The sequence below is a fragment of the Symphalangus syndactylus genome, chromosome 13 (genome assembly GCF_028878055.3).
Source record: "Symphalangus syndactylus isolate Jambi chromosome 13, NHGRI_mSymSyn1-v2.1_pri, whole genome shotgun sequence".
In the NCBI taxonomy this organism is placed as follows: Eukaryota; Metazoa; Chordata; class Mammalia; order Primates; family Hylobatidae; genus Symphalangus; species Symphalangus syndactylus.
This window is the reverse complement of record NC_072435.2, coordinates 61,618,148-61,640,252: the sequence shown is the minus strand read 5'-3', so window position 1 is coordinate 61,640,252 and position 22,105 is coordinate 61,618,148. Positions and strand designations below refer to the sequence as shown.

The 22,105-nt window shown below is 40.0% G+C and overlaps 1 protein-coding gene across 4 annotated transcripts in view; it reads right to left on the bottom strand.

Moving 5' to 3' along the window:
* Nucleotides 1-9,295: 9,295 nt before the first annotated feature.
* Nucleotides 9,296-22,105, bottom strand: part of IRAK3 (interleukin 1 receptor associated kinase 3) — a 113,212-nt gene continuing 100,402 nt past the window's right edge. For all 4 annotated transcript variants that reach the window (XM_055240100.2, XM_055240098.2, XM_055240099.2 and 1 more), the window contains 4 exons: nucleotides 19,192-19,390; nucleotides 18,863-18,925; nucleotides 18,611-18,775; nucleotides 9,296-16,166 (listed from right to left, as the gene is read on the bottom strand). In XM_055240100.2, the coding sequence (XP_055096075.1) occupies nucleotides 15,690-16,166; nucleotides 18,611-18,775; nucleotides 18,863-18,925; nucleotides 19,192-19,390 (904 nt within the window). In that variant the 3' untranslated portion in view covers nucleotides 9,296-15,689. The remainder of the gene's footprint in view (nucleotides 16,167-18,610; nucleotides 18,776-18,862; nucleotides 18,926-19,191; nucleotides 19,391-22,105) is intronic.

Below are 22,105 nucleotides of genomic sequence, written 5' to 3'. Positions count from 1 at the left end.
GCAAGAAAGAGAGAGAGAAAGAGAAAGAAAGAAGAAAGAAAGAAAGAAAGAAAGAAAGAAAGAAAGAAAGAAAGAAATAAGAAAGAGAAGAAAGAGAAAGAGAAAGAAAGAAAGAGAAAGAAAGAAAGAGAAAGAAAGAAAGGAAGAAAGAAAAGAAGAAAGAAAGAAAGAAAGAAGAAAGAAAGAAAGAAAGAAAGAAAGAAAGAAGAAAGAAAGAAAGAAGGAAAGAAAAGAAAAAGAAAAAAAGGAGGACATCTTTATAATCCTAACACCACTTTCTTTTAGATGTTTTTATTTTTTTCTAGTCTTTTTCCTATGATTATGTATCCATAAACTTTCTGCCTGCAAAAAGTAGAATCCTATTTTACAGTGTTTAGTAATCTGCCTTTTACCACTTAACAATGTATGATGAACAATATGTAACATCACGTCAGTGACTGATTTTGGTTATAATTTATTTAACAAATTTCCTGTTGTTAGACATTTAGGGTTTTTTTTTTTTTAAAAAAAGCTATTAACTATCATAAATAATGCAGTAATTAACATCTATCTAGCTATAAACTTTTATACTTCTATGAATAATTTTCGTAGGATAGATTCATAGAAGTGTCATTAGGGTATCAAAGTTTTTAAGCCTTTTAAAAAAATACTTTTAAACAGATAGAAAAAGTGAAGAACTAGTTTGAATAATTATTAAGCATTTCCATGTAGAACAGTATAATGGAAATAAGACCAGGACAAGTTGATTAGTCACTCAGCCCCTTTAAGCCTTGTCATTAATTAGGGTTGACAATGAGGTGTAAATGTAATTGTTCTTGGAGTTAAATTAGTTAAATTCTTACACGATAAATGTGACTAGAAACAAACCACGAGGGTGTCCATGAATATATGAATGGGAATAATGGGAATTTAAATATGAACGTAACAATCACCAGATATTTAGTGACATTTCTTTGGATCCTGGTTGGGCAGAGAGATGTTGGTTGACCACAGCTGTACAGGAAATGGGGTGTGAGCAACCAAGGTGAAGGTGATCCTCTGGGACCTGTCCATGGAAGGCAGTCTTGGCTAAGCAACCTCAAACATTAGGGTTTCCTTAGAGGGCTTATTTCTCTAATGCAGAAGGTGGTCTTATGCTCCCTTTATTGAGAAATACTTAAGATCAAGTAATTCTTCTGTCCCATAGCGTATCACTTGATATATAGCTTGCCTACAGGGAAATAATGCACTAATAGATTGACTTGAGAATTTCAGTTGTCTGAATAGTTGTATTTATCATTAGAAAGCAGAAGTTTCAGTCCATTTGTGCTGCTATAACAAAATACCACAGATTGGGTAATATACAAACAATAAAAATTCATTTCTCACAGTTCCGGAGGCTGCGAAGTCCACAACCAGGCACCAGCAGATTCAGTGTCTGGTGCAGACTATTCTCTGCTTTCAAGATGGCATCTTGTTGCTGTGTCCTCACATGGTAAAAGGTGGAAGAGTAAAAAGGCTAGCTAGCTTCCTGGAGCCCTTTGATAAGGGCACCTCATCCCATTCATGAGGTTGGAGCCATCATACTTAATCACATCTTAAAGACCCCACCTCTTAATATTATTGTAGTAGGGTTTCACGTGAATTTTAGAGGGGATACAAACATTCAAACCATAGCAGTAGATAATGGGTATTCTGGTTTTTACCCATCTACGTGAACCTGGTCAATGCAAATCTACCATTGAGAGGTGAGCCCATTCCAATGAAACAGAAATTCTGGCTTCTGAGATAGCAAGTGTAAGATGGACCCCACAAAACTCGTCTAGGTGAATGCCACCTTGATAGAAGCCAGTCTGGGATGTCAGTCAGTACCACTGGGTGTGGCCTGCTTTCATTAAACTACAGCAAACAGTGAACAAAATATTTCATCATGTTTTTCACTTTATTCAATAGATATTAATGGGTATCTAAGTCCATAGCCTGGAAGAGATAAAAGTTTTATCCCTAGAAAGAGACCCATAAATAATATGGTAGTGATAACGAAACAAAAGGCAAAATACTAAAGAAACATCAAAATTACTGAGGGAGAACAAGAGAGGGCATGATTAATCACTTGGGGAAGTTTGGGAAGGATTCATGAAGGAAGTGGCATTTATGCTACATCAAGGATAGATCCATCTGTCTGGAGGTGAAGGTGGAGAGAGGAGGCATTCTAGGTAACTGGAACAAGTGTGCTAAGGCAGTGGTCCCCAAACTTTTTCACACCAGGGAACGGTTTCATGGAAGACAATCCTTCCACAGACCGAGAAGTGAGTGGTATGGTTTTGGGATGAAACTCTTCCACCTCAGGTCATCAGGCATTAGAATCTCATAAGGAGCACATAGCCTAGATCCCTCGCATGTGCAGCTCACAATAAGGTTTGCACTCCTATGAGAATTTAATGAAGCCACTGATCTGATAGGAGGCAGAGCTCAGGTGGTCATGCTCGCTCACTAGCTGCTTACCTCCTGCTGTAACAGAATGACACAGACTGGGTAATGTATACTGCCCAGTTCCTACAGGCCATACGCTGGTACTGGTCCGCAGCCTGGGTGCTGGCGACTCCTATATAAGGCATGGAGATGAGGACCATGGCATGCTTTAAGAATCACAACACATTTAGTGAGACTAGAACAAAAGACACAAAGTCTGTGGGAAGGAAGTAGAAAGGAGGTAGTGATGAAATATAAATGTTGGAAAGGTTGTTTGGGGCCAGTTTTTGAAGGTCCTTTATGTGATTTAAAGGAATTTTGATCATATTTTATATTAAAGATAGAGAAATATATGTTGGAAAATGAGATGAAATCAGAGTTGCTTGAATTTATTTCCAAAGATTTTTTAATAATTGAAAAGATGTAAACCTGATAGAGACTATTTGGCAGAGGACTATGTGGTTCTGAAATGGCGTTTATCCTGTAGAGCACTTTTTAATTAACAATTTCGTGGATGGTGAAAGCAGCTTTACCAAAGTGGCCAATGACACAAATCTGGAAGGAGGAGCCAAAAAAAAAAAAACGTTGGCTGATCAAATTAAGAATGTAAAAGACTATTTAATTCATGTATTCAAACAATGATTATTAAGCATCTATTATGTTTCAGGAAACTTTCCAAGTCCTTGGGGATCCAGTGGTGAAAAGTTAAAGTCCTTGGCTTCATAGATTTTATATTCTAAGGAAGAAGGCTGATGAAAAATAAGCAAATAAATAATATAATGTCATGTCATGACAAAAGAAGTGAAGGAAATCACTGTAATGAAAAAGACAGCAGAGAGTAATAGCAGAGGGAGACATTCTGCAGGAAGAGAATTCCGGGCAGGGGACCAGCAAGCACAAACGTCCTGAGATGGGAACAAGCTTGGTCTGTGAGAAGGTGTGTGTGGATAGAGCTGACTGGTCAAGGGGAAAGTGGTAGGAAATGGAGAGTTATTCAACTCGAGTTGGATCAGTGAGTGAAAACAAACAAGATAGCATTGAACTATGATGCAGATAAAATTGTTTAAAAATAATCGAGTAGTATTAAAACAATAAAAATATAAGAGCTCTGTTTTGGTGTATAAAAATCAATTGCAAAAGGAAAGGTTGAAGGAGATGTTACTGGCAGTTTATGTGAAAAAGAACCCAAGGCCTTGGTAGATCCACAAGGTCAGAACTAGTACAGAATGATGACTTCAACACACATACACGCACATGTGCATGCATGCAAGCATCTACACGTACACAGCCTTAGACTAAATTAATAGAACCCTACCCAAATTAAATAACATAATAAACGAGGATTCTTTTCATCTAGCATATTTAAGGTATTACATTGGATTTAAGATGACAAATGTTACTGGTTACTGATGAATTAAAATTTTTCCCACTATTTTCTCAGGATGCAAGAAAAATAGAAATAATAACCCTTTAAAATCATTGTAGGAATATACACAGGAGGAAAATTAGGCTTATTCTGAATGCCTCAGAGTGGAAGCAGATTAAGTCCAGTCTGAGAGAACTCTAAGCCAGGTAGAAATAGCTGTTAATGCAGTGGGCTACCTAGGAAAGGCAATCACATCTCATCCACCTGCTTAGATTTCAAAGCAAAAGAGAATTAGACACGGGAGCCGGAAGAAAGTCTACCACGCTGCCGATAAAGGAGAACAATGACCTCAGCCGGGATCCATACCTAAATGGGGGCTTCCAACAACCTCCCCTCCAGTCCAGCCTGCTCTTTCTACACAGGCGAGGAGGCAGCAGGAAGTGAGGGGCAAGTAATCCCCAGGAGAGAGACTCAGAGCCTACCTAGGCACCAGCCCTGCCTCATCAGTATTCTGGTACTAACCCAGCCCCTGAAATGGCAGGCCTTCACCTTCTCACCATGAGGACATGCCACCCCTCCTTACAAAAGTAGGAAAGAAACTGCAGGGAAGTGGCAAAATGATTTCTTCCTCTCTTCTCGAAATGATGCTCTCCCTGGGATTTTTTCCAGCATATCCTGGACAAGAATTCGTCAAAAGGCCTTCTAGAGAGGCTATCTGCTTTCATCAAAAGGTGTACAAGGTTACTTTTATGTGCCTATCAATTCCTAGTATTTTATTTAATTGATTACAATGCTTAAGGCCTTCCTCTCAGATAAAGTGCAAATTATTCAACCTTTTATTCAAAGGGCTCTGTGAAATACCAGATCTTACTTCTCCAAATTATTCTCTACTATTTTCTAACTGCTCTCCATCAGTTCAGGCTCATTTACATGCTGGTCTGTGGTTTCTATGCTGTTCCATTCTGCCAAAGCCTGCTTGGAATTTCCCTGGCCTTTCTTTCCATCCTTTATGCCAGCAACATAATACCTATTGAATGCTTTGTGTTCATAGACTCCTCCCAAGAGCAATAAGAAATACGAAGGCATACAAGACAATACTTTTCAAAACAACTCGGTTCCAGATTCAGTGCCAGAAGCATTAAGTCTGGTGTAGGGGGTATTAGGTGGCCACGGCAACAGGGATGAAAGTTATGTGTGGGCTTTTCTGCATTGAAGTCTGATGTGGTTTTCACTGCGGCCAAGTGCCTGAGCTGCCAACAGCAGAAGTCAATGCTGAGCCTTTAACTTGGCATTATTCCTCAGGGGAACTGGCCTACTAGTTATTTGGTGACAGGTTGACTGCAGTGGGCCCTTCTAGCATGGAGGGAGCAGTGATTTGTCCTCACCTGATTTGATGCTTAGTCTGGATATGGATTTGCCTTTCCTGCCCACAGTGCCTTTGTCAGGACCTTGGTTGGTAGGTTTATAGTATCTCTTTAAACACAGCTCTGATGCAGAACTCATTTTATAGTAAAATAAGTGAGGCAGCTGGGCTTGGTGGCTCACCCCTGTAATCCCAGCATTTTGAGAGGCCGAAGCAGGGGAATTGCTTGAGCCCAGGAGTTTGAGACCAGCCTAGGCAACAGAGTGAGACTCCTGCCTCTGCAAAAGAGTAAAAAATTTAAAAAATTAGCCGGGCGCGGTGGCTCAAGCCTGTAATCCCAGCACTTTGGGAGGCCGAGGCGGGCGGATCACGAGGTCAGGAGATCGAGACCATCCTGGCTAACACGGTGAAACCCCGTCTCTACTAAAAAAATACAAAAAATTAGCCGGGCGTGTTGGCGGATGCCTGTAGTCCCAGCTACTCGGGAGGCTGAGGCAGGAGAATGGCGTGAACCCGGGAGGCGGAGCTTGCAGTGAGCCGAGATCGCGCCACTGCACTCCAGCCTGGGGGACAAAGAAAGACTCCGTCTCAAAAAAAAAAAAATAAAAAATAAAAAAATAAATAAAAAAAAAATAAAAAAATAAAAAATAAATAAAATAAAAAATAAATAAATAAATTAAAAAAATTAAAAGTTAGCTGGGCATGGTGGCATGTGCCTGTAGTCCCAGCTACTCAGGAGGCTAAGGTGGTAGGATCACTTGAACCAAGGAGGCAGAGGTTGCAGTGAGCTGAGATCACATCACTGCATTCTAGCCTGGGTGACAGAGTGAGACCCTGTCTCTGAAAAAAATAAAAAATAAAACAGTAAAATATAAAGTAAAATAATAAGACAACGAGGCTTGCACCCATGGAATTCTGCTGGTCTTACTGCATACTTCATAAAGCAGTTGACTTTATTGGACTTTGAAATGGCCTGCTGAGAGCTCAGCTATGCTGTCAGCTGGGGGCCAACACTCTGTGAGGCTTGATGACCGCAGGCTTTAAACCAAAGACCGATCCATGGTGCTCTTTTATTCACAGCCAGAATACAGAGGTCTGGCAACCAAAGGGTGAAGTCGAAATGGCTCTTCTCACTTTTACTTCTAGGTACCCACTCATGTTTTGTTTTTGTTTTCTGTTTTTGACTTTCTATCTCTTCAACTCTGAGTTCTGCTAATCGAAAGGTCTTGGATCTCAAGTGAGAAATGATTCCATGGGGACACAATAGGGTTTATGCACCAGGGAGTTGAGACACTGTCATTTTGGGTTCTTCGTGCCACTGAACCAAGAAGAGAGAAAGAAGTCGTTCTATGCCTCTGGATATTGATTGCAGTTATCAAGAGGAAATCAGATTTATGAACACAATGAGAGCAGGGAGGCTTAAGTCTGGAATCCAGGGACTTCTGGGTGCTAATGGTTCCGCAACCAGGAGTGAATATTGATGTAAAATCATAACATTCCAAAAAAGGCAAGATCACTAAGGACTTAGACCCTTCAGGAATGGAGGTGTGGTGCCTGCCATCAAGGAAGGAAACCTAAACAACTGTGATGGTTAATTTTATATGTCAACTTGACTTGGGTAGTAGGTAAACCATCATTTCTGGTCTAGGGTGTTTCCATGAGGGTGTCCCTGGAAGAGATTAGCATTTGAATTGGTGCACTGAGTAAAGAAGCCCTCGTCATGCAGGTGGCCATCAACCCGGCTCTTGAGGGCCCAGATAGAACAAAAAGGCAGAGGAAGGGAGAATTCACTTTCTCTCCTTGAGCTGGAACATCCATCTTCTCCTGCACTTGGACATCAGAGCTCTTGATCTCGGGCCTCTGGACTCTGAAACCAGTGCCCAATACCCCCTTCCCAGGACTTTGAACTTGGACAGAATTACCCCACTGGCTTTCCTGGCTCTTCAGTGTGCAGATGGCAGATTGTGAAACTTCTTAGCCTCTATAATTGTGGGAGCCAAATCCCATAATAAGTCTCCTCTTACCCATCTATATATATGCTATTGACTGTTTCTTTGGAGAACACTGATGGATCAGATAATAGGATCTTTATGAGGTCATAAAACATACTATTTTTGTTTATGGAAAAATATTATGATTTCTGATATGTAGCAGTTGCAGGTGATGATAGGGTCTAGAGTGTGGCCTTGGAAATAGAGGCTAAAGTGAAATGAAGTTGTAGTTTCACTGTAATTGATGAGACCTTTTAAACAGAAGGCAGTGATGCTACTTGGTTCATTCAACTGCTTTTGAAATTAGGAATGATAATGCTAGGATATGAGATAGAAAGAAAGATGGAGACACGTCAGAATATGTCTTCTAAAATACAGTGATCATTTTTTTATTAGGGAAATACATTTTAATGACCAAGATAGGCTATTCATAATCACATGAATTATTTCCCCTCTTCAAGCTGCTAGACAAATGCATAATGAAAATGTCAGAGATTGCTCTGCCTGCTGTCTCAAGTAATAGCCTTAGAGCTGCCAGCAGTGAGTTAATATAAACATACATATTTGGCTTTGTAAGCATGCTAGAATCTTAAATTTTCCTCTAGGAGATACAAAATTAAAACAATAAAAGGTCATAGATTCACATTTACCCTTGGCTGAAGTCATTGTAGCTCTTTTTTAAAATCCTGGGTTATAATCATAAGAAAAAGAAATATCATAAGACCCAGTGTTTAATGGTCCAGCAACTGCACTATAATTAGCCTATACACATTCAGAATGACATGAAATTATAATTAGTGAATAATGGTATCAAGAACATTAAGAAGATCACTAGAGTAACCTCACTCTAATGTGCTGTTTAGAAATGATCCCATTTTACACTATATGTATTAGATTTCCTAAATTCTCTTTTACTGAACTCTTTGCAGTGAGGGCACAGTTTTATCAGTTGGCATTTTCCTTCCAGAAAACACGAAGTAGCACCAAAACATTAATTTGGTATCATAAAAAAAAATTGTGGCTCTTTTATGCTCTTAAAAACCAGCACTCGACTGGGCGAGGGGGCTCACGCCTGTAATCCCAGCACTTTGGGAGGCTGAGACGGGTGGATCACGAGGTCAGGAGATCGAGACCATTCTGGCTAACACGGTGAAACCTCGTCTCTACTAAATATACAAAAAAATAGCTGGGCATGGTGGCGGGCACCTGTAGTCCCAGCTACTTGGGAGGCTGAGGCAGGAGAGTGGCGTGAACCCGAGAGGCGGAGCTTGCAGTGAGCCAAGATCGCGCCACTGCACTCCAGCCTGGGGGACAGAGTGAGACTCCTCCGTCTCAAAAAACAAAAACAAAAACAAAAAAAAAAGCACTCATTTATCTTTTAGCTGGATCTGCCTGGGAAGTATGTTTTAAAAATCATATTTACACACTTTTGTAACTTAATTATGTGCACAAAATAGTCCCCCCAGCCAGAACTCATTAGAGTTGCTATTTTACCCTGGAGTATACTTTGCTATTTCCCTTTATAATTAATGCATTGTGAATCCCATTAGCATCGTTACATAGGTTCATCTCTACCTGCTATAGAAAAACACTGTATTCAGTCACATTTCCTCTGCCATATTGCAAGTTTTATTTCCAACTAAAACTACAGCAAGGTAAAAATTTCATGTAAACTAAAAAGGGATAGTGGGGTACAAGTCTGGAGAATGAATACTTTGTGGTGGAAAATTTATCTCCGCAAAGATCTTCTCATTTAACTGTAGATAACTCCTTGAAGTAGGGATTTGTAAGTATAAATCTTACGGGTAATTTAAAAAAGATTTTAGCAAAATCAACTAATATTTAATTACAAAACACTCTCAGTTGTATACTGTGATCTGTACTCTGCTTTTCTGTATTTCAGCTTATCTGGTTTTTGCCTGTTGCATTGCTTTGTCACATGCCTTCTCAAAACTTGTTACTCAAGGGATACCAGACAAATCCATTTCGTAGCTTCAGTTACTAAGGTAGGAAGATAAAAATAATAAAGAACAGTGGAATAGAAGCATTATTACTAGTTGCTAGTTGCCACTGAGGGCACAACCAAGCAAAGAGCCAAGTAAATGTAGAAATGTAGACAATGACTTTTTTTTTTCCAAAAACTTTATTCTTTTCTAATAAAAATGATATATATTCATTATAAAAGTTTCAAATACATAAGAGTCTGAAGAATGTAAAGATCACCCAAATACCACAGCCCAGAAAAAACCATCCTTAACATTTGGTGAAGATCTCTCTATGAAACATGTATTATCTTAAAATATTCAATGTTATAAATGAGCTCATATTAAACGTATATTCTGTAGCCTGCTTTTTGATTCAATAATATTTTGGGAACATATATCCATAGCAATAAACATACATCTAAATATTTTTAAATGACAACTGCATGGAATTTATTTAATCCATCTTCTACTGAAAGATATTTCAGTTGTTTCCAATGTTTTAATATCATAGACATCATGAAGTATACTTTATGGCTCACGTTTAAAGACTTGGACAACTTTTATTCATTAGGATAAATTCCTAAACAAACTGCTGGGTAAAGGTGTATCAACATTTAGGTTTTTGATACATGTTGCCAAATTGCCTTCTGGAAAGGTTCTACCAATTTTCACTCCTGCCAGTAGTGAACAAGAATGCCATTTTTGTCAATTGCTTTAATCTTTGCCAATATGGGAGGACAAAATTAATAATAATAAAATAAAATAACACATCTCTATTAGCTGTTTTCATGTTCAAATTGGGGATACTTTTAATTTTTAAGTTATTCTTTTTCAAGGCAGATATTTTCTGGACTTGAATAAAGTGTTTTTGGTTTGTATTCTCATTCTATCAGTAGTGTGACTTAGGGCAAGAGCCAACTCCTTTAAGCCTCATTTTCTCTGATCTAATAGATCAAGGAAACGGAAACTGGCTCAATAGGTTGTTTAAAGCTTAAGAGATGTGTGAATGCACCTAGCACCTACTAGACACAACAATGAGCCTGCAGTTCCGCAAGTAAGCAATTCCTACCTCCTTACTCCCCATTCCAATTAATGTTTGTCTATGAGAATATTTTAAAATTCAAGAGCCAATGTAAAACTCTGTAAATATTATCTTGCTATTTACATATACGGATGACCAGAAAAGTTTGTAATGATGGAGATGACATCCATAATGAGTCTCTTAAATGAAGGTTTAGCAGGCAATACAGGTCTTTGGAATAAAATGCCTCCCAGGAAAATACTTGCAAGTCAAGCCCACAGACCATCAAGTATATATACATGATTTGGAACAGGAAGACAGATATAAAACACAACAAACATCAGTTTATTCCCTGCCAGAACACTGGTTTATCATTGCTTAGACATGGTTTGGGAATATTTTCCACCATAGAGAAAATTTATAAGTAACACATACAATGACTAACCTTCTTTCAAAGATATCTCAGATATTAGTATTTAAAATTAATAGTTTTTATTCAAGAATGGTGAAATGGAATAATTTAAGCAATGATTGATTATATTCTGAATACTAGAAAGATAAACTTTGGGTGCAATCTAGATGACAATCTTGATTCTGAAGATGTTTTGAAGAACTATTTGATTCATTCATTTTACAAATATTTGTTGAACCATATTATGCACCAGGTACTGTGCCAGCCATTAGGGATCCAAAAATGAGCAGGACATAGACCTTGCCCTCAGGGAACCTGCAGTTTTGTGGAAGAAGACATATAATTTAACAGGCAATTCCAGTATCACGTGATAGTGACCTGAGGTTTGTGTAGGTGCCTCAGACCTCCAGAAGATGCCATCAGTATCCAAACAAATGCCCCAAAGAAACCACATACCAATAGAAGAATAGAATCTGTCACAATTGCCAGCCACAAAGCACACCATAAACTACTTAGTGCATACAACAGCAAAGTGAGGGCCACCATGGGATTATCCGTTACACAACAGCACAAGGAGAAAACCTCTCTGAACCCATTTGGAAGAGCTGGCAGAGGAGCCAGGACCTATGACAGGAGAACCCCCTGAGATTTATTCACTCACAGGTAAGCTCCATGAGGGCAGTGAGCTTTGCTGGTTTCCATCTGCACTGTAGCCCCAGCTCCTAGAATAGTGCCTAATACAAAGGAAGCCATTGATAAGTATTTATTCAATGAATGGAAGTTTGGATGGATGGATTCATTTAACTCATATCAAGTAACTGCAGAGGTGGGTGCCTGTAGCAGATAAGTAGTAGCAGAGAAGTAGGATAGTGAAAAAGGCAGGAGACATGGTACCTACTAAAAATCTGTGGAATCAACAAATGACTTTTCACATCCATCCCTTTTCATAGGAGCTTGAACTGGCAGTGGCTCCATTGTGCAATGTGGAACACAAGAAAAAGCAAGGATTTTGAAGTCAGACAAATGTGAGTTCAAATCCTGGCTCCTCCAGACCTGAGAGGACCTGATGGGAGGACTGGGAGGACTTGATTTCAGCAAGTTAGTTTCCTGACTCAGTGGCCTCACCTATAAGATGGGATCCACACCTTCAGGGTGACTCTGAGGGTTAACCAGAAGAAAACATGCAAAGCTCTAGACCCAGTTCCCTTCACTCTTACCCCATTTTTCTGGCATCAAGGATGGTTGTGCACAGCTGCTGTGGATCCCCAATTCCTTGAATAACCATCCTGAGTGCTTTGTCAGTGCTCTTTTCTATTTCTCTTAATTCCTTATCTCTTTTCAGAAACCTTCCCCAAGAAGCCTTCTTCACTCTCTCAAAAATGCATAGTTATCTATTCCTTCTTCTCACCCTTTCAGCATTTACTTCGGTTCCATTGGTGTGTGGTTCAAATAACAGATGTCACTGAACTGTTGACTTGGGTAGATGCCCTGTCTTCCTTACTAAACTGTTTGTGTCTTACTTCATACCCTAGTAGCTAATGCAGTGCTTTGATTCTAGCAGATGCTTAATAAACGCTACTCATGATAAACTTCACTTCCTGTACTCATCAGTCCTCAGGTCACAAAAGTTGTTTTACACAGGGTGATGTGCCACCCTATAAAACTACAATATTATGCAGTGAGTCACAGATCATTACAACTCTCAAGAAGTCAATAAAATTGATTATGTCAGAAATCCCATACCTGTTTTCAAAAACAACAAAATGTTTTCTCCATGTGTTTGGGCATTATAAAATGGGACAAAAGCCTGAAGAAGCTTAGTGAATAGGATCTGCCTGGAGGATTGCTCACAGTGCATTATAAAAATGAGAGTAAGTGAAATTATGAATTCATATTTGCTGATCAGAAGGAACACCCGGAAACTCATTCTTGCTTTCTTATGTATCGTGGTCTCCACATCATGAAACCATAAAGGTATCCTCTTATTACCCATAGAAAGGTGCAACATTTAATTCTTATCAACTAACGCTTATTAATACACCCAATAGAAGGCAAATCTAGTCAGGAGGACTGAATCATTCAACAGAAGATTTGGTACTTCCCAGCCACAGTGGCATCTGCTTATCACAAAGTTAATCAGGTCACTGCCAGCTTATCTGACTTCATCTCTGAGGGGTGCAAAATAGTCATACTCTAGAAAGATGATCTAGTCAATAAGACCATTGGTCAACAATCTTTCTAGAGCTCCCACTCTGTGCTAACCAACATCCTATGTAATAGGATGAATATAATAGAATGAAAAGAAAGGATCCTTTTTTCAAAAAATATACCAGTGATGGAAAGGTAGGATCTACCAATCTATAACAATTTAAGAGCACCTTAAGGCAGTGGCTTTCACTGATGTGAAGAGTAGGCTTCACATCATTTGCATCAGCATCACCTGGGAACTCATTAGAAAGCAAAATTTCTAACCCCAGACCTATTGCATCAGAAGCTGGGTGGACCCAGCAATCCGTGTTTTTAACCAGCTTTCCAAGTCATTCTGATGCACACTACAGTTTGAGAAATCCTGCTTTAAGACGGCTGAGCAAGTTCAAATCAACATAATACCAACAGATTATATGTGCTGAGTAATTGCATGGGCCTGTTGTTAATCAGAGCTTCCTTAATGACCCTTCACTGAATGTATTGGTGGGGGTCCATATTCTAAGTGAAAAACATTTTAACACAGAGTCAATTCTTGATGATCTCTTTTGTGAATTATTAGTGGCAACTTCACATGATTCCAGGCTAAATTTCCCAATCCAGCCAATATAATCACAGATTACAACTCTAAAATTAGCTAAATCGGCCTCAGAATGGTTTGCAATATGTAAACCAAATGTCAAAGACTTTTGCTGCCTCCTTTCATTAACATGTGTAATCAAGAATTGCCAAACTAGCACAGGTCACAGGAATAAAAGTTATATGAAGTTTAGTCCAACCCTTTCATATGTGTGGTGATCAGATGGGGCAGAGAGCTCTGAGCAGCCAGGTACCCTACAGAGCAGTGGTGGGCATGGGTTCTCCCAACTGCTTACTGAGGGCCTGTATAAAGCCTGTCAATCAGACTGAGACTTACTGTGGTTTTAATCTCACTTCGTGCTTTTTTGGAGAATTGTAACTCCATGTTTCTGACCTTGGTCTGTTAATCTCACCCTGATTCCTGATGACTTTCTTCTTTTATTAGTTGTTCTTCAACATGGAATCTAATGTGAGTACGATTAACCCAACCATACTGACTCACCAAAAAAATAAAAGACATGAGCCTATTCCTCTGCTGGACAAGAAACTAGAGATTTACCCTTCTATTACAAGCTCCTTGGAGAGGAAGATTCAGTAAATCCTCTGAAAATGGTTTTCTTCAGTGTTTCTATCCATCACCATAAAGAGTCATTATCCTCCCTTTGTTAATTTACTCAGCAATGTTTATTATAGCTGAATTATTGATTATGTGGGTTCATAGGGGTAATTTAATTCAACTTAATTTATAAGGAAACACCTGCTCTGTGTAGGATGACACGTTAGGCTCTGAAGAGATGGCCCTCACACACTCGGGCATATGGCAGACACAGTAATGGCCCCCCAAAGATGTCCATGTCTCAATTCCAGAAACCTGTGAATATGTTACTTTACACGAGAAAACGGACTTTGCAGGTGTAATTAAATTAAGGATCTGAGACACAGAGATTTTCCTGGCTTATCTGAGTGGGCCCAGTGAAATCACAAAGGTCTTTATAAAAGATATGCAGAAGGGCCAGAATGAGAGGAAGAAGGTAGTGAAGATGCGGTGAGACAGAGAGACAGAGGGAGATCTGAAATGTCACATTGCTGGCTTTGAAGATGGAGGAAGAGGCCATGAGCCAAAGAAGGCAGGTGGCCTCTAGAAACTGGAAAAGGCAAGGCAGTGAGTTCTCCCTGACAGCCTCCAGAAAGAATGCTAAGGAATTCTGACCTCCAGAACTGCAAAATAATTAATGTTACTTTAAGTAACTAAATTTGTGATAATGTGTTACAAAAACAATAGAAAACTAATATAGGGAGTTTACAACCTAGTAAAAGAGATGAGACAAGCAGCTTTGATATAATTCAGAAAGTGATAAATATAAAATAGAAATACAAAGAAATTGCTGTGGAAATACTGATAAGGGGAGTACTTCTGGTTGTAGAGATTAGGGAGGCTTCCAGGAGGATGGCAGTTTTGTAGAGCTCTGATGATTGGTAGGATTTCAAAAGAGGGACATCCAAGAAATAGCAGGAGTGAAGGTCCAGAGTTGAAAGGTGTAGATTAAACAAAAAGCTGACCTAGGCCCTTGACCAGCCATTTTCTCAGGAATAAAAATTACTTGATGGACATTTCATATAGTCTCCTTAGGATATAACAGGTCACTAAGTCTGTTTTTAAAAAGCTGTAATAATAGTCAATACAGGATAAACTGTCCTAAGAGTTTAGGATAGATCTTGGAAAGAAATCCCCTTTCAACACAGAGCATGCTGTAGCCAAGGGTGAACCTGGCTCATTTTCAGACAAGCAGGCTAGTCAGGGATTAACTGGAAAACAAGAGGGGCCAATCAGAATAACAAGGTGATTCTTTCCAAAGGTATCTATTAACATTTACAAATTAGACATCTCCTACAAGCCTTGCAAGCAAGCTAAACCAAACTATGGAATCCAGCTGAATGTTCTCGGCAGATGGAGGCTCTGAGGACTCACACTGAGGATGATGGAGATGACATTAGAATCCAGTCCCTTTTTGGTAGGTTTTGATTGTTTTGTTTGGCTGAAGTCAGAACCCCTGATCTTAAGGCATTTTGAATGGCTCTAATTGAGCGTGGATTTGGTCATGAGACAATTATCCTGATAAAACAATTTTTTAAGGCACTCTGTTTGAGGGTTTTGGAAAAAAGGAATGGAATTGTCCAGATTGTTTATCTGCATCACCCAAACTCACTATTGATCATTCTCCTGGCATTGCTTATGGAGCCAATGTCTTCCCAAGGTCATATCTGTGCTCAGGTGCCTACGCAATATTTGCTTTTTTCTTTATCTTCTGGTGGAATTCATTCTTTTTTGTACTGTTTATATTCATCCCAGGAAAATTTGGAGGAACAGCTGCTATCCACTGGCCTGATCCTGCAAGAATGGCCTGGAGCTTCTGAAGAAGGATCCATATTTACCTTATAGGGCCTTAAGTCCTGGGATGGAACTATATACTTTGGGAACCAACTTTCTTCACAGGAAGAACTGGGCATGTTGCAAGCTTCCTCATTTCTCTTGCTCTCTGCCTTTTTGTCCAAGCTCAGAAACATAACCTCAGACTGGCTGCATTCAAAAGGAGTTTTCTGAGTCATTCTGTCTATCCTCAGGCCTTCATCAGAAGGCAGTAAATTGTTATTCTGGCTTTCATCATCTTCCACTGGAATACTTGGTACATTCTCCAGGAATAGAGGAGAAGGACACCTGAAGGACTTTAGTGATGCGGGAGGATCTTCAGCAAAATACAAGCTGGCTTGAGTACTTTCAAGAGTATTTAGAACCTAATAACAAAGAAGCAAACAGACATTAAATTAAGTTTGAATAATCTTTCCTTTTACCCTTTATCTCTCTACCTATAAAGAATATTCTTTCATTTTCATGAAATTACTTCAGCTATAGAATTTTGAATTAGAAGGGATCTTAAAGATTAGCTAAACCCCTTTATTTTGAGGAGTAACTTAAGTGACTTAAAACAAGGTATAAAAGAAACTACACTAAAGTAAGTACCAAGAGACCTGACTTAAGCCTCAGATTTGCCACCAACTAGCTTTGTGAACTTGGGCAAGTCTCTACATTTTTTACTTCAACCATAATACGTGGAAGATTGGAAGGGAATGAGGAAATGGTGGGTCCAACGTGTAATTCTTAAATGCCAGTTATTTGTTGTTGTTGTTCTTGTTTTTTTTTTTTTTTTTTTTTTTGAGACGGAGTCTCACTCTGTTGCCCAGGCTGCAGCGCAGTGGCAAAATCTAGGCTCACTGCAACCTACGCCTCCCAGGTTCAGGCAATCCTCCTGCCTTAGCCTCCCAAGTAGCTGGTATTACAGGCACATGCCACCATGCCCGGCTAATTTTTGTATTTTTAGTAGAGATGGGGTTTCACCATGTTGGCCAGGCTGGTTTCAAACTCCTGACCTCAGCTGATCCTCCCACCTCGGCCTCCCAAAGTGCTGGGATTACAGTCGTGAGCCACTGCGCCTGACCAAATGCCAGAAGTTTTAGGGAGCTCTTTTAAAGTGCATTTCCCTTGGTCCCAACATAGAGATTGTCATTTAAAAAATAAGGTGTTGAAGGTCCAGGAATCTGTATGTTAGAAGCTTCTGATGATTTGGATGTACAGCTAGATGTGAGAACCCTTGATGTAATTAATACACCATACAACATACCTTCATATACACACACACACACGTAATTAAAAAAAATACATATAGAGAGCTTTACAATTTACAAAGTGCTTTCACATATATTATCTCATTTAACCTGTACAAACAACATTAATCATTCTCATTTTATAGATGATAAAGCCTGAAGCTCAGAAAAGGGAAGCAGTATCATTAGTCAGTAAGGTACAGACCTGTTGTTTGACACCAGATCTCCAGGCTTCCAATTCTCTGTCCCTGCACAATACATCTCATAGCTCCTTCCTGAGCCCTTGGCTCCACACAACTCTCACGGGTGGTGTCAGGCCTGGAATACAGTTCTCCTGCCTCGAAGGCCAGTGCTGTTTATATTCTGATCATGTCAACTCCTTGTTTAAAACCCTTGCATGGCTCCATGATAGACTCAGGATAAAATCCAAACTCCTAGAATGGAATTCATGTCCCTCTGTCATGGAAGCTTCTACTATTTTAACCACTCCAGGCTTTCCCTCACTGCTCCCCCTCCATGATGCTGAACTATCTGTGGTCTTAGCACCATGGGCTCCATCACCTTGGAGCCTTTGCAGGTGTTCATTCTCTCTGCTTGGGATGTCTTTCCATCCTTACTGCTGCCTAAATCCAACCTGTTCTTCAGATCTTAGCTAAACTGTCATATCTATCAAAAAGCTTCCTTTAACTTCCATGGGCTGGTGTGTATTCTGAGTCCATGCTCCATGGTAACCTGGCCTTCTGTCTATCATTATGTTTCCCTTGCTGGACCAACATTCTATGTTTACTGATCTGACTCCTCTTAACAGTGAGCTTGAGGGTAGTCATTGCATCTTGATCACTGATGTATTCCCAGCACCCAACACAAAGTCTGGCACACACAGAGTAGGCATTAATTAAGTATTTGTTTATTTATGCAAATAAACAAATAAATGAATGGGTGATTAAGTCTATGGATAGATTAATAAATTTTAAAAAATGGATAAGGAAAATATATGCTGCATTTATAATCAACCAGATCTCTTAATGAAGACTGAACACTTTGGGAGGCCAAGGCGGGTGGATCACTTGAGGTCAGGAGTTCGAGACCAGCCTGGCCAACATGTGAAACCCCCGCCTCTACTAAAAATACAAAAATTAGCCAGGCATGGTGGCTCGTGCCTATAATCTCAGCTACTTGGGAGGCTGAGGCAGTAGAATCACTTGAACTAGGGAGGTGGAGGTTGCAGTGGGCCAAGATAGTGCCACTCCTCTCCAGCCTGGGCAACAGAGTGAGACTCTGTCTCAAAAAAAAAAAAAAAAAAAAAAAGATTGCATAAAATATTCCCTGCAAACTGCTCATTTATGTCTTTACATTAAATTTTTTGTAGGGTCTTGGTTCCACCTAGAAATGACCTCTACCAGAGTAGCAAATGATGTGGCTTTTTGACCTGGAAACTCTAACTATTATGTTGGAATTCTCTGTTGGAGGCTGGATTTGTCTCATTAACAAATAATTCACTTAGATACACAATTTATCTAGTTTAGATTTTCCATGGTTCCGTGGGCTGTTTTGAATAAAACCATGTATATACTCACTTCATCCATTGATGGTCTTAACTTTGCCCGCGTTGCAGCACACCGGCCTGCCAAACAGAAGAGCTTGGCGGAGAAATTCCGAGGGCAGGGAGGCACTTTCTTATCTAGAAATGAGAGACATGAATCCAGGCCTCTTTTCTCCATCAATTCTCTAAGGAGATCCCGCTTGGAAGAGAGGGAGACAATTTTATCACAGAGAACTTGATCAGAAAATGACCAAGAGATAGGTGCCAGGATGAAAACAATTCTTACCAGCTGGATATGTTTTGGATCATCTAACACTACTCTACATCCTGTTAGAACTTCCATTATTACCTACAAGGAATATATAGAAAGTCAGCTATATACCTTAAAAATATACACACAATTTGTTGCAACTATTAACCATGACTATGAATATAGTTCATTCTAATTAATGACTTTATATTTTATTAATTGCTTGATTGCACAAAATTAATATATAAGATGGGCTAACAGGAAATCAATGAGTCAAAAGTTAAAACTCTTTAAAAAATTCTTAGAATCTAGAACATTCTTGGCAATAAACTCTCCTCCTTTGTTAACTGGCAGTTGGTACTCACAATTCCAAAGCTGTAGACGTCTGTTTTAATGGAAAGTTTCCCCTGTCTGATGTACTCTTCTGGCATGTACCACAGATGTTTACTGCTGCTGCTGGTCATATTTATGGTACAACTCTGATGTTCTAGGTGGGACCGGAAGTGTGCCATGGCAAAATCAGTTAGTTTGGGTTGAAACTGATCATCCAAAAGGATGTTTGCACTAAAATTGTGATCAGGGACAAACAAGACAAAATATCATAAAGGCACTTCAGTGTAAACAAACATACTAAACTCACCTTCTTCATATCTGGTTAATTCAAAACACTGTCAAAATAAAGCCAAACAAATTTCCATGAACTAGAGAACATTCTTTCATTTTTCTTAATGTATAAATCCAAGTGTTATCTGCAACCTAGAATAAAAACCTGACCTAGGAACAGTGGGCATTTCAAACTTAAAGATACATATGTGAAGTTGCTGGATAAAGCTGATGCTTTCTCACTAAGAGAAACTGAAGTTAACCAAAACAGCTTTCCTTGTGCTTTTCTTACACTTACGGAGAACATGAACTGAGTTTTAATCAGCTGATTATGTGTCTGTTATGTGCAAGAGCTGTGCTGTGAAATGCTTGGCTTATGAGCGCAGAGCCACTAACTTGGAATGATTTGAGAACTCTTTGGTAGTCCCTGCCCTCGTGGCAGCCCTATCCCATGGTTTCATCTCTACGGTTTTTTGGTCTTTGAGTCTTATTTAAAATACAAATGTTTGCAGAGACAAAGGCAAAGTGCTTATAGTCAATATAAGCAGTTGTCACATTAAAAACCTTAAGAATCATCTGACATTTTGGCTGAGGGTAGGCATTGGCTTACTTTTACCTTCAAAGGGCTGTCAAAGCAGGAATGGGAAAGGATAAGCCAAGAGAGAGATCCATTTCCCACTGCATACAGCCAGGAGCTCTGCCTTTCCCTGGCTCCATGACCACCCACAGTTTCCTTCGCCATGTAAGCCTCAGTGCCCTCTCTCCTCTCATGTGAAATGAGGAGAACAGAACTCTGGCAGGGGGAAAACGAAGTGCATAGTGTCCTCCCCAGCACTTGGTAATGCTCAAAAAATGGCAGCTAGGAGGAAGATTAGTAATCAATTCCAAGAGAACAGATGGATATTGAGAAGGAGGTGGGGCAGCCAACAGAAAGTCATGCAATTCCCAGCTTTGCTTAGGGCTCTTCAGAGCTTGCTCTTTATCCCCTGAAACCAAAGCATCTAATAGTAGACCTGCCCATCCAAAATGCCAAGAAGCATATTTGTAGTACGACATGCTGTTACTAAAAGTGCTACAGCAACAGCCACGGGATATCGAGAAGTTCTTAATTCTGAACAAATTTTGGATCTTACAAAGGCTCCAGAAGTCTTTGCTATCCCTATACAGGTAGGTTAACGGGCAGGCTCCAGTTCCATAGGTCTGAACTGCAAGTGTTCTTACTGTTCAGAGGACTCAGAGTCCTACTTCTGTTTAGAGAGTTTGGGGGAAACAGTTCAATGTATGAAGCTAAGGCCTTAAAGATTCTAGTCCAGACTTTGTCTAGGGCTGAGTTGACAATAGAAAAAACAAAGGCACTTCCGGTGGTCTTTTTTTTTTTTTTTTTTTTTTTTGAGACAAAGTTTCGCTCTTGTCCCCCAGGCTGGAGCGCATTGGCACAATCTCAGCTCACTGCAACCTCTGCCTCCCGGGTTCAAGTGAGTCTCCTGCCTCAGCCTCCTGAGTAGCTGGGATTATAGGCGCCTGCCACTACACCAGGCTAATTTTTAGTAGAGATGGGGTTTCACCATGTTGACCAGGCTGGTCTTGAACTTCTGACTTCAGGTGATCCACCCACCTCAGCCTCCCGAAGTGCTGGGATTACAGGCATGAGCTACCGCGCCCAGACCCCGCGGTCTTTTAAGGATAAAGAAAGACACATTTTAAACTTTATTTCACTCCTCCTTCCACTAACGGTGGCAAGGGAATTGTAAAATCCAAAAAGCCCACCTTCTGAGCGCTAGGGCCTCTTATCAGCTGTGTGCTCTTAGCATTTATGGAAGGAAGGTCAGAGAAGCCTGGTTCCCAAGGCTCGTATCAATGAGCACAGTTGTCATTTCTCTCCTAGCCTTCTCCCTTCTCCCTAGGGAACCCAGCAGCTGCTAAAGCCAGCCTGGGCCTCACACACCCCCATCTGTCACTCCTCACCCACTCTTACTTTCTCATTTGGAGAACTGTTGACTATCCTGACATACGTCAGATGAGGAACAGACTAGAGTCAGATCTGACTTCTCTCCAGCTCTAGATAAGAAGAGACTGTCAGTTCATAATCACTTCTTCACTAGGTCAACTCTTCAATGGATCAGATCAAGTCTGAGGCTCCTGGAGATGCCCTGAGGGTTTCAGAGTCCTGGGGGCATTTGAATGCAGGAGTCTGCCCGTGGGCCACGAGGTGAGGTGGGAAAAAAAGGTTCTCTAACCTTCATTGCCAGGACCCCACCTTCTGCCCTTCAACTTCGGAGTCACTTCTGCACGCCCCATTTCATTTCAGCACAGGGGGAGGGCAGGAATGTTCTGAATGGCAGATATTCAATGTCAAACACCTAAACATCTTCCTCTACCACAGCTCTAAAAAAAGGCATAGAATTATAATTGACAGTGCCAGAATCATGAGACTGCAAAAGCTGAATTTTTGAAACACCAAAAAAAAAAAAAAAAAAAAAAAAAATCCCTGCATCTTTTTTAAGTACAAAAAGAGAGAAAAAAGCAACAATAATAACAACAAAACCTTCAATCTAATTCATTTATTTGACCCATAGCAAAGCTGGTGGGATGCTTTCAGCAAATGGTGAGTCAGCTTCTGTGAAAGTTGGGCAGAAGGGAGTTGAGTAACCACAAACAATGCTTACACCATAAAAC